The sequence below is a fragment of the Crotalus tigris genome, unplaced genomic scaffold, assembly GCF_016545835.1.
Source record: "Crotalus tigris isolate CLP2741 ecotype Arizona unplaced genomic scaffold, ASM1654583v1 scf7180000024167.7108832, whole genome shotgun sequence".
NCBI classification, from domain to species: Eukaryota; Metazoa; Chordata; class Lepidosauria; order Squamata; family Viperidae; genus Crotalus; species Crotalus tigris.
The window spans coordinates 3,198,364-3,216,546 of record NW_024100417.1 but is presented as its reverse complement, the minus strand read 5'-3'; the positions used below and the strand labels follow the sequence as shown (position 1 = coordinate 3,216,546).

The window sequence follows — 18,183 nt, the reverse complement described above, 5'->3', positions numbered from 1 at the left end:
CACTCTACTGCCCCCAGTCTTGTCTGTCATTAGAGAGTTCTGTCTGGTAGCGTAGCATAGCATAGAAATACAAAAACTGGTCTGCAATAATCCAAACAACCACTAAACAGCAGCAAAGAGAGCAAGAAAAGTATTAACTCTTTGATGCTTGTTCAGATTTTTGCAGCCCAGAACTCTAAGCTTACTCTTTAATTTTGTAGTAAAACTTTTAACATTGTTTTCATTTTGTTCACTACTTGTCCTCGCACAAAAGAAAAATATATCACTATCCACTGTAATAATTAAGCACCATGAAGATTTTAAAAGGAACTAAAAGATATATCCTTAAAAATGATTTTTGTGCTCTCTCCTGTGTCTGCCACTTCCAACAGCTAACTCAATTAGTTGTTAATACTGCCTTTTCAACCCAAAATACATTTATCCTCTAAGATTTTAAAAAAAAACCTTAGACATTCAGCATGCCTATAGTTGGCTAAAAAGATAGTGTAATGGTGTGATACCTAAAGAATTAGAATATACAGTATCTTTTCTGTTACATTGCATCAAGATGCTCTCTCTTTTAACCATTCAATCTGGAAAATAGAAACCCTGTATTCAGTTTGTATTCACTCTATATTGACTTTCCCCAATTTGAAGTGATGTACAACGTGTGGGTCTCCTGGATACACAGCTCCTGCTCAATGAGCAGGTGACAGTTGTGCCACAAAAGCACTTGAACCGCTTCATCTAGCACACCCTCTGGATCATTTCCTAGATTCAGAGGCCCTTCAGATAGTCATTCATGACTTCGTCCTATCATACCTTGATGTGCAATGCATCTTTCATTTGGCTGCCATTTAAAAGCTCCTTGGAACCTTCAACTGGTGCAGGCAGTGATGGATATACCCTTGTGCCCATGTGGTACCTCTCTTTGCAAGCTGCACTGGTTTCCAATCTGCTTCTGAGTGCAATTCAAGATGGTGGTTAAGGCCTATAAAGATTTACTTGGTAGGAGGTTGGATTACTTGAGAAACTACCTCTCTCTGTGATATCAGCCTGGGCATTTCAACCTGACAGGGTTGGGGCATTCCAGATTCCTTTGATTAAGTAGTGCCATCAAACAGGACCCCAGAAGCATGCCTTCTTTGTTGCAGCACCTGTCTGCTAGAATAAGCCTTTCTCTGAGAGCAAGATGGAGCTCCCTCTGATGCTGTTCTGGATGGCCTTAAAAATCTAGCTTTTTTCCCCAGGTTCTGAGCTAGAGTCATTGAACCCCTTTGCTGAGCATATGCTTACTGCTGCTGATGGGATTTGCCATCTTTACTGTTTTTTTTTATATTAAGTTGAAATAAATAAATAAATTGAAATACCGTATTCTCCATTCCGAAAACTGTGAGGGTACTTTGTTCACCAACTGTGTGACCCAGAAAATCAACGATGAGCCAGTTGGATCTGGTAGTTAAAATGCTGGACTAGAAGCTGAGAAACCTGAATTCTATTCCTGGGGCCAATCACACTCTCAGTACTAGGTTGAAAGAAAAGGCAAACCATTCCTGAAAATGTTTCCTGGAAAACTGTAAGAACGTATCTTATCTGGTGACCACAAAACAAGGCTGACCCAAAGGCAAAAAAATAAAAATAAAAAATGAATACATACCATATAAGCCAGCTGAGTGACTTTGGGCCAGTCATTCTCTCAGCCCAACCCATCTCACAGGATTGTTATTGTGGGAAAAATGAAAGGAAGGAGTATTATGTATGTTCGCTGCCTTGAGTTACTTAAAAGGTAATAAAGGTGGGTTAAAAATCTAATAAATAGTTAAATAAACGGCAACCTCCGATTTATCTTCCAAACCACTTCAGATTATTCAGAAATGAAGATACCTTTATGACTAAAAATTATCTCAAGTATATAAAACATAATGGAAAGTAGAAACGAATATATACACAGCACACTGTCCAAAGTATCTTGATAAGTACCACTGAATGCTTTTTTACACCCAAAAGGTGACTGCCTTGATGTCTTCTATGCTCTGGCCTGTATGCCCTATTATTCTTTGAGTTAAAGTCCAATTATTACTGTCCTTAATAATCAAAGTTTGTCATCACCAGAACCTAGAAGCAGCAGGCATATCTAGCAGGTAGACTTAACACCAGGCTCCTGGGGACAGTAACTTAGTAAATAATGCACTTGAAAACACCAGGGATTTGCCTGAAATGTTCAACCTGTTCAAGAACCATGCACATTTAATTTAGGAATATAATCAAGGAATTTTCTTCTCTTCGTGTTTTTAATTTGATTCCGACCCCACCTGCCATACTAAATAGTGATTGGCTTTAAATGAACAGTTATGTATATTCTGTGCTCAAATCAAATGCAATTGTGTAAATCTACACACTGTTGCCTTTTCTTTCTTTCCTTTTTTTTTGCATAATTTATTCTGATTCACATAAGAAACTACCCAGAATAAATAATTCAATTCTACAACCATTGAAGATTGTGCATTTATTTATGCATTCTTCTCTTGCGAGTATTCCTATGCTCTCACTGCCATAACAGGTAGGCACTTTTCTCATATACCTTTCAAAAATGCTACCTGTGGGTAGGATTACAGCAATCCTCACTATGATGAATACTTTGTCATATATCAAATCCTATGTGCATATTTTCATTATGTGTGATAAACCTTTGCACATGATGCAACTTTAAACTGAAGATAATTCTCCAGTTAGATCCAAATTTAAATTATTTGACCAGAGTAAATGAAATCAATTTGATGCAAATTAATCAGGAATAAAGACCCACTGTTTTCTAAGGATTTTATCTAAATATGCTTAGGTCTGGAATAAAAATATTTGTAAAAATACTTTGTAAAGATGTAAAAAAAAATGCATAGGTATTCTTCAACTAAACTTGACTCCCAGTAACTGCAGTTTCTAGCAACCACATAGATATTATTATCTTCTGAGATGCTTTTTGAATTCCCAGTCTAACCTGAAGCGCCATTTCCCTTGCGATCGCCTGTTTAACTTCTGCCAATTAGCAGCCATAATTCCTGAACAATTAATTTTTATATGTTACATTCAGGAAGGCTTTTCCCCACCTCATCTAAGCATATCTGGGATAAAATAATGGAGGCAAATCTTAGCTGCATTGTTAAATTAGTGCAGAAAAAATAAACATCATTTGCCAGACTATGGACACGAAGTCAATCATTGCATGACATACACCAATCACAGTATCCCCGGACCTTTCCTTTTGCGTGAGTCCAAGAATGCTTGTGGAAACATTTAACTCTAGCTAACCAGAGCATCTCATTTTATATGAACTAGAGATTCTGGCTTAATATCAATTATAAATATTTCTGAAACAAGCCAATTCAAAACACAAGTTAATGTAGTATATAATTAATGTAAACATCAGAGCATTCTAAGTACAATCAAACTAAAAGCTATACAAACCTATTCTCCTAAAGAATGTAAATAAGCCCAAGGCTTCATAAAGTCATGCACATTACAATAAATCTTGGTTTATCATGACATTAAAAATAGTCTTCGTTATGTTGAAACATGAATTCTACAAGGACTTAATGCAAAGGTATTTTCCAAAATCTTCTTTAAGACTATACCTATTACGGTACACAAGTCAGAAGAACAAAGAGTTAGGTTTGTTATATTCAGCTAGAAAAAAGGAGAAATGTGAGGATTATGTACCATTGCAGAGGGGCAATATTTCATTTAGATTATTTACCTTTTTAATGAAATACTGTCTGAAATCGTAAAACTGTATAGCCCTAATATTTGAATTGGTGACTAAAAGCTGCCTTTAACTGTACAAGTTATGTACAGTATTGCCAAAGTTAATCATTTTTTCAATTTCATTGATTTTAGTGGGATAATTTTCTTTGCTGAAATTAGTAAGATTTTCCAAAATTAGTAATTAAATGCTGTTTAATATTAAAACTGCTATTTCAGCTTTTGTTTTACAATATATAATTTTAAGACAGTGCTCTAACGAAGTGCAGTTTCGTAAGTTTCTCAAGTCTGCTTTGAATGCTTACACGGCTAAGTCCATTTTATATTCTTATGTCATAGTCAAAGCCAACTTAAGCAGCATTTCATTCTTATGGAAAAAATACAGTTACCTTTCAGATAAAGATGTCCCTCTAATCAATCCAGAGGGGCTGACCAATCCTGTGAAAAAATAACTATTATGGAACAGCTATTAAAGCATTTCCCAGCACCAAATGCACTGCAGTTATATACTGGGTTGAACAATAAAAGGAAAATATATCAAATATTTTGATTTAATTATCTGAAGAATCTTCTTCAGTTTGCTAACTGTATCATTCCCTCATTAGAAACTCTTTTAAGATGCAATTCTGTAGAGAAATATATAACAGTAAATTCCATTTTATATGAATTACTTCTGAGTAGATAGGAGCAAGGCTATTCTGTTAGAAATACAAACTTTTTTGATTGCAATCATAGAGGATACTTAACCACACCTTCTCACCTATGTATTAAAATAAGCTGTTTTCTTCCAATAAAGGATGATACTTAATGGAACTTCTTACTTACCAATCTAGAAAAATTCTAAAGTTTAGAATTGTAACTATTTCTGCTAAGTAGCTTGTCTAGTGATATCCTCTAGCATTCCATATGCAAACTGATTGTATCTCTAGTCATATCTGAATCAACTAAATATTGAAAAAAAATCAATTATCTAAAAACTGACCTTTTCACATTCCACTATCTTTCACTGTACATAGGAAAGGGACCAATCATAACATAAATATGTTTTGTTTTGTTATGTATGTACCCAGAAATCCATATGCACCTTTTTTACATTACTTTTCTTACAAAGGATAGCCTGGACCTTGTTAGAGATTACTGTATTTGATACAAGCCTCTTAGATGCTTCAGTAATTTACTGAACAGAAATGTTACCATAAATGCTCAACTCTCACAACTACTTACATCATTTAAAAAGTTCAGGAATCAATATGAAAGTGGCATTAAATGATGTTCAAATTAATACTTAATTGTACTAAACCTCTTTGCATTGGGGGAGGGGTACTGTAAAAGTTAGTAAGAACCAATCATTTAAGAACTTGGAAGGCTACAATGAGCAAAGCCTAAAAGCAGTCAACCCAGTTCCTTATAATTACAATTCACTTTGACCTCTTAAAAACCCCTTACCTGTTTAAGAGTTTTATACAGCAGTTTGCCATGGGAACCCATAATCGTAGCATCCTTGGTTGATAAGCACCTGCTGCCTAGCAATCATCCTGCGTGAATACAGGACAGCGCTAGTGTTCTTTATCCACAATAGGTTAAGCATTTCAAGGCAACCAGAGCAAGCTTGCATTTCAAGGTGTCTTCCATCTGCATGCCAAATGGCAACTAGTTAATTCTAAGAGACTTGGGAAACAAATGCAGTTTCTGCAGCCACGATGCAGGTGCAGCACTGTTCGCTTCCTCTTGACCTCTGGTGATGTGTTGTCAACTGTGCCCCGAAGTCTCCTGCAGCAAAGAGTTGTACTCCTGCACAGTGGGAACAGCTTTCCAAAGCTCAAGATCCCCAAATGCAGGAAATATAGCACAATTTTTTTCAAAGTTTCACCACTTTTTTCCTCCTGATATCATCTGTACTACAAACTAAAAGTTTGCAGTGGTACCTACGAAACGATCAAGGTTGCATGCACGTCCAAGGTGTGTAGACCATTTGCTTCAAAACTGGTCAAGTAAGAGCACCAATAACAATCGTACAGGTTTTAAAATGACAGCACTCTAGCTCTCAGGAACTCTTCTTCCATTCAGAACTACACCCAGGACTGCATAACTCTGAAGAAAAGCCCCTGGTTGTGGAGGAGCTCTTCAATTGTGTCTGGAAACGCGCTATCATTTAATTTTTTTTATGAGTTACTTTTTCTTTTTGTTTTCAATTTGGTGAAAAGGTTATGAGCAAGATGCAAAGCAATTTCAAACTTTCTTCAAATTAAAACCAGAACTAAGGCCAAACAAGTTAGGTGAACAAAATAAATCAAGAACTTAAAATTCAGGAACTCCAGCTCTTCAAAATCAACAAAGTCCCAGATCTGTACACTGTTCTGAGACTTAAGATGCTTTCCCTGCTTCTTGCATGCCAGCAACAGCACCATTTCCTCGTAAAGATGAGGAGATAGCAGCCATTGATCCCCATTCACCGTACACAAGAGGACACAGCAACACAACAAACTAGATTTCTTCAGATCTGATATAAAGGATGGTCAATATCAAAGCGAAGGTTTCCCTGTTTGTTGTTTGAGACCCACAACTATCAGATCGAGGAGAAGGAGCAGCAGGAGCAGTTGTAAAGTACCCCCACAGCTGCAAACAAAGGGGTCAAAGGTTTGTCGTCAATTCATTTCCAGGCAGAAAAACCACTTTCCTCAAAAGAAACAATTTATTTAGAATGAAACAAAATCAGCTCGACTGTGAGCGCATGTTTTGAGTGACAGCTATTTTAAGCTGTGTGAGCCATAAAAAGGTTTTTTTTTCCTTTACTTTTGCAGAAATCTTGTGTACACAGCACAAAGCAAAGAGGTCAATTTTCCACTTAAAAACATGGGCATTGGCATCACAAATAGCAGATACACAACTTTTTAAGCTGGCATTTTAGTAAAATGCACAAATACTAAACAGATAAGCTTTCTTCCATGAGGCCCATGTAAATTCCACATAAGCCAACGCTTTTCTTCGCAAAGGTCCATTAGAGTTTGGAATCCGTTGTGGTCTTCAGCACTTCACTAGCCTTGCTTTCAGGAGGAAAGAAGAGGTTATTCAGTACAAAAGTTTACAAGAGATCTGTCTTCTTCCTACATTTACAGATAACTGTTCGAACTACAAGGCTATTCATGTTCTAGGTAATGTCTGAAAGCACCAATCACCCTTCACTGGCACAAAGCTTTTGAAATGAATTAACATCTGTATATAAATGCACAAATAGTAGTTCAGGGAGTTAAAATATAGGGTACAGATTGGGGAAAAAATCAGTTGTACTAGTAAAAAAAACATTACAGGAGAAAAATCAACTGAATTTTCACAATTCACACAATTTCTCTCTCTTTCAAAAAGTCAAACAAGAACATGAAATTTAGTGTTCTGTTTGTAAGTATATTTTTTTTCACATTGCTATGTTATCTCCAACTACAGACTCTTTACTTATTGGAGAAAACTAGCTAAAATATGCAATGGATTCTCTTCATCCCACATCTGTGAATTTTTCTAGTTGTTCCAAAATAATTTGGATAATGTAAAGAGAAATATTTATCTTCAATGACACATCTGGAGCAGCTAATATTGTTTACTCTATGGGAAAAAATCGAAGGCAAGGAAATTAACATACATCAAATTATTTTACAATAATTTCTTCATTTTCCAAGCCATTCAATCAGGCACCCTACAATCAGGATTATTCTTTTGTATGCTTAAGTGGCTACCCTTAACTTTTTCATTTTTATCCAATGACTTATCTTTCAGATGTATTCCTACATTTTTAAAAAACATAATCAACTATTTGCTTAAATTGCTAAGGAAGGTTTCTTCTTTTCCCCCTTATATAACTTGGGAAGAAAAGACTCACGCTAAATATATTGGTTTTAGAAATGCTAATCTTGCCTCCCAGTGTTTCAAATTTTGATAATCAAAATTGGGAGGCAATTGTAAAAACACAAAAGTGGATCCTGGTAAATGAGGTAGCCTTAAACTGATACTCCACTGACAGCCAACCACGTATGATGAACTGTCAAAATGCAAAACTCCTAGTTAACTTTAAGGGGGGGGGGGGAAACCAACCTCTTAAGTTTCCAATTATAGAATTTAAATCCTAAAGACAACATGTCAGTTAAGATTTTCCTATCCAGCTCCCCCAAAAGTGGTATTAAGTGACTCTCAGGAAAAGACACATTCTCCATCCTAATGTTGTACCTCTGGAAACAAATTTCTGGACATGTGCAGCATTCCAATATACATTGCTCTAAAGCTTCATAATACCATATACAAAAGATCACAATCCTCTTTTTTCCCATACAGATGTGTCACAAAACTTAATTTTTGCTATGCTGAAGTCTTGGAGGTTGGCTCAAATGAATAACTGCACTGCTATTATACTAATACAAAAAAAGCATATAATTCAATGCTATAGCATCTATAACTAAGTGCTGTGCCATCCAATGTTGGTTATCATTTTAGTCTAAATTGGACTCCTAACATTCTTTTTCTTTCTATAGCTACTAATGGACTATCTTCTTTCTTTTTTTTAAAAAAAAAAAAACTTAGATAAGGGTTTGGAAAACTGAATTGCCCATTTCACATATCCTTTACCTAGTTCAAATCATGACAAGCAGCATTGAACATAATTTTCAATTAAAATAGAAAAAGAAATCCATGGTGTAGGGTTTTCCAACACCAGTTCCCAAAAGTTGCCTAAAATGCTAGAATGTTTAAACAATTTACCTCAAATCCAAGTTCTGTAGGATTTTTTTTTAACAAGGAGAGCATGTATTGCCAACAAGTTTGACTTTCAAATCTGATTATTTTCAAAAAATACAAGGATGGCTTTTAAACATAGAGCAAATTCCGTCTTCAAATAAATACACTAAGAAAACTCTTTGTGTAGCCACCAGCATACTGCATTTACAAATGCAGTAATATGGACAATCCAATATGTTATGCAATACAGGCAACATAAAACTGTCTTAGTGACTCTGCCTATAATAGTGGCTAGATTTAATTTGGTTCACAGTTCCAAGTTTCATTTATTACAGAACAATTTATATTTTCAATTTGTATTTCAGAATTGTGGGATTTAGGTTACTATACCCACATTCTTAAAAAGTGAAAAGGTGTAAAGGTTTCAGAAGTGAGGCTCTACTTGAAAAAAATACTTTAAGAATAGCACATTTCCCAATATTATTTCACTGAGCAATGTTTCACTAAGCCAAATTTCAACTAATTGTACTTATTCAAACTTGAGAATTGGTTTACACATGAGAAACTTATTGTTACTGTACAGTGGCTTTACAAACGAACAAAAATATTGGACTAGAAAAGAGACCAAGCAAAAAGCCACACATTTAAACTGTTGATTCTTTCCTAAGTCTTATCACATATTTTTTTTTAAAATAAGAACTGCTTTTAAAGGCTTGCTTTCAAATGAATTATGTTCTTTTAGTAAACTGAATTGCTTCCCCAACATTTAGAAATATAAAGTGAATGCAAAAGTGTCAAGATTAAAACAGTGCAAACCAGACTATAAAACCTCGCATAATGTCTATATTTTACCTGAAAAATATTGAGCAGGTATTCTATTTTTCTATTTCCACAGGGATAGAATAACTGAAATGGTTTTATGGCAGAACTTTTTGCAACAGTTAAGTGCCATCTTTGAAAGTTGCATTTCCAAGTTACACTTCAGAATTCATTGTGCCTATTACAATTAGCAATGGGCAATAAGAACAATGATACCATAAACCACCTGCTTCTTGAATGCAGAAATTCATGATGTTCACGGGCTATAGTAAAGCTCTCATTAAAACTACAACCTTTAAATGCACACACGTTTTTAAAAAATCAACAAAGCAAAATACCATTTAGGAACATTCTTCAAGGGTATGCATTTCTCCAAATTTGGGAACAAAACTTGAAAACCCAATTGAAAAAAAATTACATTGCACCATGAAGGCTTAATGGCAGCTGTATCAGGGACTCAACCATGAGTTAATTCTATTTGATTTTACATTTTTAAACTAGGAATTATTTTGAAATTATATCTATAGTTTTATGGAAGCTGCAAGACTCAGAATGGGCATGAACTATGAATGTTTTAAGTATGGCAATTTAGAATTTAAGTTGTGAAATGAACAAGGACAAGTTAAAAGATAAAAAAAGAGGGAGGCAAGCTTGTTCAATGTTTCATATTTTAGTGAAAGCAGACCATCCCTTCTTACTATACTGTCACTAGCAAGACAGTTGAGGGTAGCCTAGTGAACAGTTAATATATTTGCTCTCTAGAGTTTATAGAAAATAAAGGGAAAATAACAGTAACTACAGATCTAAAATTATACTTAGGGTGTTGACTAAAGCTTAGCACCTGGCAGACACTGGAGGAGGGGGAGTTGTATGAAGCAGCAGAATAAGCACAGAAAGCATTAGGACTTTAAGATGCACCACGAACAATGATCATGACCAAATAGTCATCCTCCGATTTAGCCAGGGCCTTTGCTGTAGAATCCAGGAACTGCTGAGAAAAATCACAGGGGGGGAAAGCATGCAAGACCCCACTGTTTTCTTTGTCTTTGTTGCCTCCTACTGGGAGGCTTATCACTCCAGCTGCCTGTTTTTGTTTAAGATAGGACACCAGGTTTCTTAATGGTCGCTGGGTAGAGGTGGTATTAGCTTCACCAGCCCCGGATGAGGCACGGTTGTCTGTGGTACCAGGCACAGCAAGTAGAATAGCATATCCATTGGGTCCTGCTACTTTGATACGACGGGTAACTTCATCCAACTTGGGCTGGTCCAAACGAAGACGCTGTGTTATCTTTAGTTGGGCCACTTTGCCACCAGTTGTTCCTTCCACCAGCAGATTGCTAGCTACGCTGAGGTCACCCTGAAGCAGGTGCATGTTTGATGGAAAATTGCTGTTCTTTAACAGAAGCATTCCTTGCCAGGCTAGGCAGAGTTTGGTAGATGATCCTGATTTTGAAGTTCCATCCTGCTGTTGCTGCTTTTGGGGTGGCTTCAGCCGAGATCCACTGCTACTGTTCCCTTCAGAAGTATGCTCATCCTTTTTAGCTGGACTCTTGCACTCTTGGATGGCAGCTGATGCAAGTGTGCGATGTTTTCTTTCTTTTTCCACCAAACTTTTATGTTCCCGCTTCTCACTCTGGCCTCTCTCCAAACTCCCCTTACGTGGCTCTCTGACGGGTGAAGGACGATCCAACAAGAGTAAGCGAGAAGAGGGCCGATCAATATCAGTATTATAACGGTCTCTGATTAAATTTGTTTCAGGACTACGATCTTGAGGAGATGCTACAGCAGGGCAGTGACGCTTACGAGATGAAGATGAACGTTCACTATCTGGTGATCGGTCCAAATGTCGACCCCCATCCTCCACTAGCCTTCGCTTCCTAGGTGGGTCTCTACTACTGCTACCAAGCTCCCTTTCCCCACGAGTTCTTTCTAGAGACCAACCATCTCGACGCCGTTCCAGACTTTCAAGTGCATCATAAACAGTTGCTCGGTTACTTCGGTCCCGAACTGGAGGTGGAGGAGGCACCCATTCTGTTTCAGCATATAGGTCTCTGTCACGGTCACCATAGAGCAGTGGTGGTGTTCTATCCCGAGCACCTCGGAGTGGATCTGGTGGCGCTCCACGATGTGCTCCAAAAGCTGATGTTTCTGCTACTAGCTCATAATGAGTAGGGGGTGGAAGTGGCAATGGCTGCAAATAGGGCTGTTGATACCGATGCTCAGTGTCAGCAAAGTCCACACGCAGGCGACGGTCTGGCCCACCCAAAGGAAAGCCACGCATGTGGGTACAAGCAGCTTGTGCAGCATCCAAACTCTCATATTGGATATAGGCCCATGAGTCACCTTTACGATAATCAATGGTACGAATAGTACCAAAGCGATCAAACTCCCTGGCAAGAGCAGCCAATGGTACCCATGGTCCCAGGCCACCCACCCAGAGTCTCGTGGTGGGGGTTGCTTTACCATAGCCAATTTTAATAGGATTGCGCAAGAGCACTTTACCAGACATGGCAAGCTTAGCTCGGTGGGCCATATCCAAGTTCTCAAACTTAAGAAATCCATATGTGCTAGTTTGACCCCGGGTTGGCCTCTTAATATCCACTTCAGTGATAACCCCAAAGCGATCAAAAGCCCTATGAAGGTCTGACTCTGTAACCGATATATCCAAATTACCCAGAAACAGGGTGCGATTAGCTCTCTGGTCATCTTCAGGACTGATCTCTTTTTCAGTGGCTGTTCCTGTACCAACCCCACGAAATGCAGCAGCTGCCACTCCAGCAACTCGATCGAGACTGTATGTGGGCCTTACCCGATCATAGAAACCACTATAGTCTCGTTCTCTTTCCAGCTCCCGGGGCAGAGGCGGTGGGGGCAGACGACCAAGGGCAAGCTGTTGCAATCGGAAGTCTCTGTACCCTAAGCCCGCCCCTCCCCCAGCAGGAGAGAGGGCCCTCTGAGTCGCTCCAGTTGCAGGGTGCCTGATAGTTGCAGGAGATGCCGCCGCCACAACCACTGCTGAGGCCCCATAAGGAGACTCCTTGTCCAAAAGGGCTGGGGAACGACTGCTGCGTCGCCGGCTGCTTCCCCCTCCGCTGCTGCCCCCTACATAAACGGCCTCGATCTTCAGCGGCCGATGGTAGAGGACCAAGCGGCCGCGAGCATGCTTAGCAGCTCGGGCATCCTCAGGGCGGCGGAAATTAACAAAGGCCACCCGCTCGTCGCCAGACCCAGTCCCCGGCGGGAGGCGACTGATCTTGACACTGACGTCTCCGAAGCGCTTGAACTCGTGGAAGAGCCCGTCTTCGATCGCCTCGTCGCTCAGCGCCGAGCCCAGCTCGCTGATCTTGAGCGTCTTATACTCACTGCCGCTGCCGGAGTCAGAGGGGGGCGCGCGGGAATCGCCGCCACGGCTGCTGCTGCCACGCGAGGACGAGGAAGACTCCGCATTTTTGCTGCTGTTGTTGCTCCCGCTGTAGCCGTGGCGGCTGCTGCCGCTCCCAGAGACCCCCACCGCGGCCGATTCATATTCACGGCTACTGGCCCGACTCGCTTTTTCCAAATGAAGGCTCCGCCGACTACTGCCGCTGCCGCCACCGCCCTCACTCGAGCCGCCGCCCGCAGATTTCCCACCGCCGTTGCTGGGCTTCTTATTGCTCCGCTCGCTCCGCACCGAAGAAGAATCCTCGCCACCGCGGGACCGTTTGGCCTTGGCAGGCGAGCGCTCCTTGCCCTTCATGGCGGCAAGCGCCAGCAAGAGGGAATCGCGCGCGGAGTATCGCGCCTCACGCACCCGCCGCCATCTTGGAACCTCCGGCAGGCTGGAACTCCGCCCACTGGGTAGGCATTGGACAGTTTAATCGGAGCACATCGTGTTCATTGCACAAAGGACCTGTCGGTGAAGAAAAGCGTAGAATCTGAAGCGCTCAGAGCACCGGAAACGGAAATCCCGCCTTCCTACAAGACTTTCACTAGGCCGTTGGCTGAACCGCCAATCACTCATCGATTTCTTGAGCGGTAATGGTCCGAACTGGAAGAACTTCCATCCCATTGGTTGAAGCAGGAATCCCAATTCTTTGTTTCCCCCCCCACACTCCACGCTCTCATTGACGGTTTTTCTAGGTTAAGGCCCGAGTCTCCTTGCTGGCTTCAACCCGCGCAAAAGTGCTCAGACCACGTGGGAACTTTGGGTTTGACAGACCAAAGAGATGGCGGGGAACCGGGGGGGGGGGGAACAGTGGCCTCAGTTGGTTGTTTGGCGTCTGCATGCGACGCAGCTTCGACTTCTTTAACTTTAGGCGGGAAAAGATTTGTCGGGTGGATATCATTACTGTTTTCATCTCCTAGCGACCGCTGGCGTGCGTTCGTCTAGGCAGGAAGTGTTTCAGCTCGGCAATTTTAAGATGTGTAGACTTCAACTCCCAGAATTCCCCCGCCAGCCAGGTCAATTCTCCACCCAGTGCTAGCGAGGAAATTCTGGAAGTTGATGTTCACGCATCTTGGTTGTTGAGACTGAGAAACGCTGGCTTAGCGGATCTCGCGAAGAAGGAACGGAAAGGATCCGAGTCTGCCTTCTCTCATCTTGGAACCTCGTCCAAAAGCAATTCTTAACCCGGAGTCCTTTCAAATTAGTTTCCCAAGTCCCGTTTCTTCGCCAAACCAGTCTGGGCGACTTACAAAGGCTTAAAGCAGGAAGAATATAAAGCACATGGAAAACAGAAAGCGCCGGGGATAAAATCCAGTCACTCATCGATGGTTTCCTGGAAGAATTGGGTTTTCGAAGCCCTTCGGTTTGTTAAAATAGTTTTGTTGGTGTTCTCGGAAATCTCGTTCATTAAATCCATAAATCTCATTAAATGGCCGTAACAAGTAGAGCATTTGCAAATAATAATTTAATAAAACAGTCGACTGAAAAGGCTTACTGGAAAAAAATTACTACAACGCTAAAAAAAGAATGAACCGCAGGTACTATTCTTCCTATATCCTTTGGGGAACAGGATACCATGACCTAGAAATTATTAATTTATTTGTACAATTTCCATGCAAAAATTAAGTATGATTTTAGAACACTAGAACAACAAGTCTAAATCAGTGGTTCTTAACCTTTTTGAACAAATCACCCCCTCCCCCAACATAACCTCTCAATCACAACATAGGGAATAATTCTTCAATTTATGCAAACACTTTTTTTGTTTTCTTTAAAATTGTCATCAGGATATATCGATTCAAATAATTTATTTCCAGTCTTTTTCCCATATCTCAACTGTGTGAAAAAGTTTGGTGCCATCTGTCGCTTTATTCCCAAACTTCGTGATACATGTATTTTATTATCTTATTTATTCAAGACACTTAAATGTAATGACCACTGAAAACAAAATTCAATTGCAAGAAAGTGAAATACCCGAAAAGAAAAACAGTAACATTTAATGATTGAATTACAAGTGAAATGACAGTTCTTCCCTGATCTCTTCATTTCCGTTGATGAAACGGACATAAGCTAATAGCAAGGTTTCATTTTCACGAATCGTTGACTCATCAATCTGCATCACGAATTCTGTATTTTTCAAGGTGTCAATAAGCCTTTCTTCCGCATCAGCAGCCATTTCATCAATTCTTTTTGATATGGTGTCATTGCTCAAAGGAATTGATTGCATGATAGTGCTTGCGCTGGGCCCCAACATGGTAGCAACAATCTGTTTCACTGCTGGTAAAATCTGTTTCTCCGATAGTGTGGGGTTTGCCACATTTTGCTATCAACAAAGATACTTCATAGGAACAAATGAGCCCCTTGTCGGCGTTGAGTGACGATTTTCCAAATAATTCCCCAACAGTGCTGCGACCCTCAAACTTGGCCTTTAAGGATTGGAAAAACAATGCCAGTTTGTCGGCTTTATCTGAATGAATTCTTACCAAATGGTCTTTCAGTCAGGAAGGCTTCATCACTTCATTTGAAAATGTTTTCTCACAAAGAAGACAAAACGGAAGGTGTACGTTGGAAGGAGATGGAATGAATCCCAATTTTAGGTATTCCGTCAAATATTGGCGACACTTCCTCTTCTCAGCTATGTTGAGAGGTCTTCGAAATGAAAGGCACTACCTGCAAATTAAATTTTCGACTGCACTGGAACACTAGAAAAACACACGTGGACGTCGATAAACCTAGTTTCAACAGTTACGTTGACATTACAGCTGATGTCACGGGACAGCCACTCAGCATACAATGTTTCGAAAGAAGCGCTGCCCCCTCCATCACTGCCTATTTTGGCCAATGGCGTGCCACTGTATGGGTAGAGGCTGCTATGCAACGCACATGAAGATAAGTGATGCGTATTCATATATGTACGGCATTCTGTACTGAAGCTAGCTGGAGGAACATTTGAAAACAATTCAATCCACTAATAGCGAGTGATCTGATGTTTTTGTACGACATACAGTGATTCGCTGTACGAAAAAGTCTCAAAAGTGTCCCCAAAACTTCTTACTCCATCGTCCCCATATCGCCCCCTTTTCGTTCCTTTGCCCGTGTTGCCCCTTTTCGTTCCATTGCCCCCCTGAAAAATGAAATTGCCCCCTGGGGGGCAATATCGTCCAGGTTAAGAACCACTGGTCTAAATCACAGAACTGTCTTGACTTATTAGTTTGCTTACAAACAACAGTGATGGGGCTTATCTCCGAGGGGGATGAGTCTGCCTACTGGGATGAGGTGGAATGGTTGCTCTTGTGCAGAGACAATAATTTGGTTCTCAACACCACTAAGACCAAGGAGTTTATGGTAGATTATAGGAGGAATAGATCAGCCCCTGATCATCAGTTGAGACTATGTGGAGAGGGTGGCAAGCTTTAGGTTTCTGAGTGTTACCATAAAGGAGGACCTGAGCTGGAATGCTCATGTTATAGCACTGATTAAGAAGGCCCAGCAGAGATTATATTTCTTGAGACTTCTCAGGAAACAACTGAATGAAAAACTACTGGTGACCTTCTACCATTGCTCCATAGAGAGCATTCTAACCTATTGCATTTGTGAGTGGTTTGCCAACGGCACAGTAGCAGATAGGAAAGCACTCCAGAGGGTCATTGCCGTCACCCAGAGGATTATTGATTATTGCCCCCCCTCCATGAACTATAGAGATACGTATAGAACCAACCACCAATCTTCAAGGAGTATTGGGAAATGAATTACTCTTATGTTGCTATGCAAAGGAGCAATCTTCAAAGACTATCATTGGGAAGAAATGGTTTCTTTCCTACCTCCTAATTATTTTATCAATAGCACAAGAATATTTTTAAAGTGTGGATATTATTAAAGTATGGATATTATTTCAAACCTGCACTAAAAATGGAATCTCAGATAATGCTGCATCAATGAATTCATAAAAATTTAAAATGGCATAAAAAGATTTGAGATTATTCATCAAAAATGTATTTAGGGTGTACTGGTGTCCCCAACAAGAATATTTGAAAGTATGGATATCAGATTTTCTATGTTGTAGATATAAAATTGAGGGTTCATTGAGCATGATCATTTGATATCTTTTGGAATGCCATAGCTACTTAGTGTTCATAAGTAGATTTATGGGGAAATGTTTAATTGCTAAATATTTTAATGAATTATATGCCTTTGGAATCTGTTTATCAGGAATATACTGATCTACTGAAAAAAAGAGATTCTTCCAAATGTTAACAAATGGTTGTCACAAATGTTTGATCTATTTTGAAAAAAGTAATATTTTCTATTAATCAAAAGATGCAGTTTTAAAATCAGTTTTGGGAGACTCACTTTATACTATCAGTAGAAAATCTAAGATAAGCTAAACTAAGAGAAGTAAATTTTCTTAGTAATTGTATCAAGGCTTTGTCTCATTGTAGACATTTTCTTAATTTTTCTGTATTGTTTTTTATACACAGAAATAAAATAGCTTTATTCAAACAGGCATTTACTAATAAAGACTTCCAGGCTATATTTTAAAGTTTGTTGGGGGTGACAGGTGTTTTGTACATGTGTGTGCCTCAGTTTCTGACTCCTAGTGACTGCCCTACAGTTTTGCAAGATTTTTCAGAAGAAATTTGTCATTGCCTCCTTCCTAGGCCCAAGGTCACCCAACTGGCTTTTGTACCTAAGGTGGCAGTAGAAGTCGTGGTCTCCTGGTTTCTGTCTTGATGCATTAACCACTCCTGTACACCAAATTGCCTCTCTTAGTTTTATTAGTCTTTATTATTTTATTAATTATTATTTAATATGTGCCAGCTGTGTGCATCTCTTGTTTCAGTGATGTGAACAGAGTTAGCTGGAAAGATTTATTTCTAGGCACGGTTGATATGGTTGCCAAGCTAGGTTTCTTGTTGAGATAGCGTGGCTCTGCTTCTCTTTTGGAGGAAGTTTTTGCCTCTGCTGGCCACCCAGCTGAGTTAAACATTTTGTAAGTGAAATGCTAGTTGGCAGCTTTGCAGCTTCTCCTTAGTAGCTCAGCCAAGTAAAAAGAGTTTAAATTGTTAAGTACAGGTAACCCTCAGTTGGGACCAGAATTTCTGTCTCTAAGCAAAGCGATTATTAAATGAGTTACTTCTTTTTCGCCGTGATTCTTAAACAAATTCCTGCAATTAAATGAATCACACAGTCATTAAGTGAATCCTGTTTCCCCCATTGGGAAGGGCACAAATGGCAATCATGTGATCCTGGGATGCTGCAACCATTATAAATGAACACCAATTGCCAAGCACCTAAATTGTGATGAAAGTGCTCTGATGGTACTGGTCATAAATCACTTTTTGTGCCACTGTAATTTTGAATGATCATTAAACAAATGGTTGTAAGTTAAAGATTACCTGTATTTTGTTTATTTCCACCTTTTAGACCTGACAAGGTGCATGCTGTATTTCAAGTTAGTGGGTTTTCTCATATTTTGTATAACTTTT

General features: G+C 39.6%; 1 protein-coding gene across 6 annotated transcripts in view; it reads right to left on the bottom strand.

The window, feature by feature from the left end:
* Positions 1-13,111, bottom strand: part of RBM15 (RNA binding motif protein 15) — a 30,991-nt gene extending 17,880 nt beyond the window's left edge. For 4 of the 6 annotated variants that reach the window (XM_039323101.1, XM_039323105.1, XM_039323103.1 and 1 more), the window contains exons 1-2: positions 5,182-13,110; positions 4,125-4,173 (exon numbers count right to left, since the gene is read on the bottom strand). In XM_039323101.1, the coding sequence (XP_039179035.1) occupies positions 10,181-13,009 (2,829 nt within the window). In that variant the 5' untranslated portion in view covers positions 13,010-13,110 and the 3' untranslated portion in view covers positions 4,125-4,173; positions 5,182-10,180. Of the gene's footprint in view, positions 1-4,124; positions 4,174-5,181 lie in introns of all 6 variants that reach the window. The other 2 variants (XM_039323106.1, XM_039323102.1) reach the window with 2 other exon arrangements.
* Positions 13,112-18,183: the final 5,072 nt, after the last annotated feature.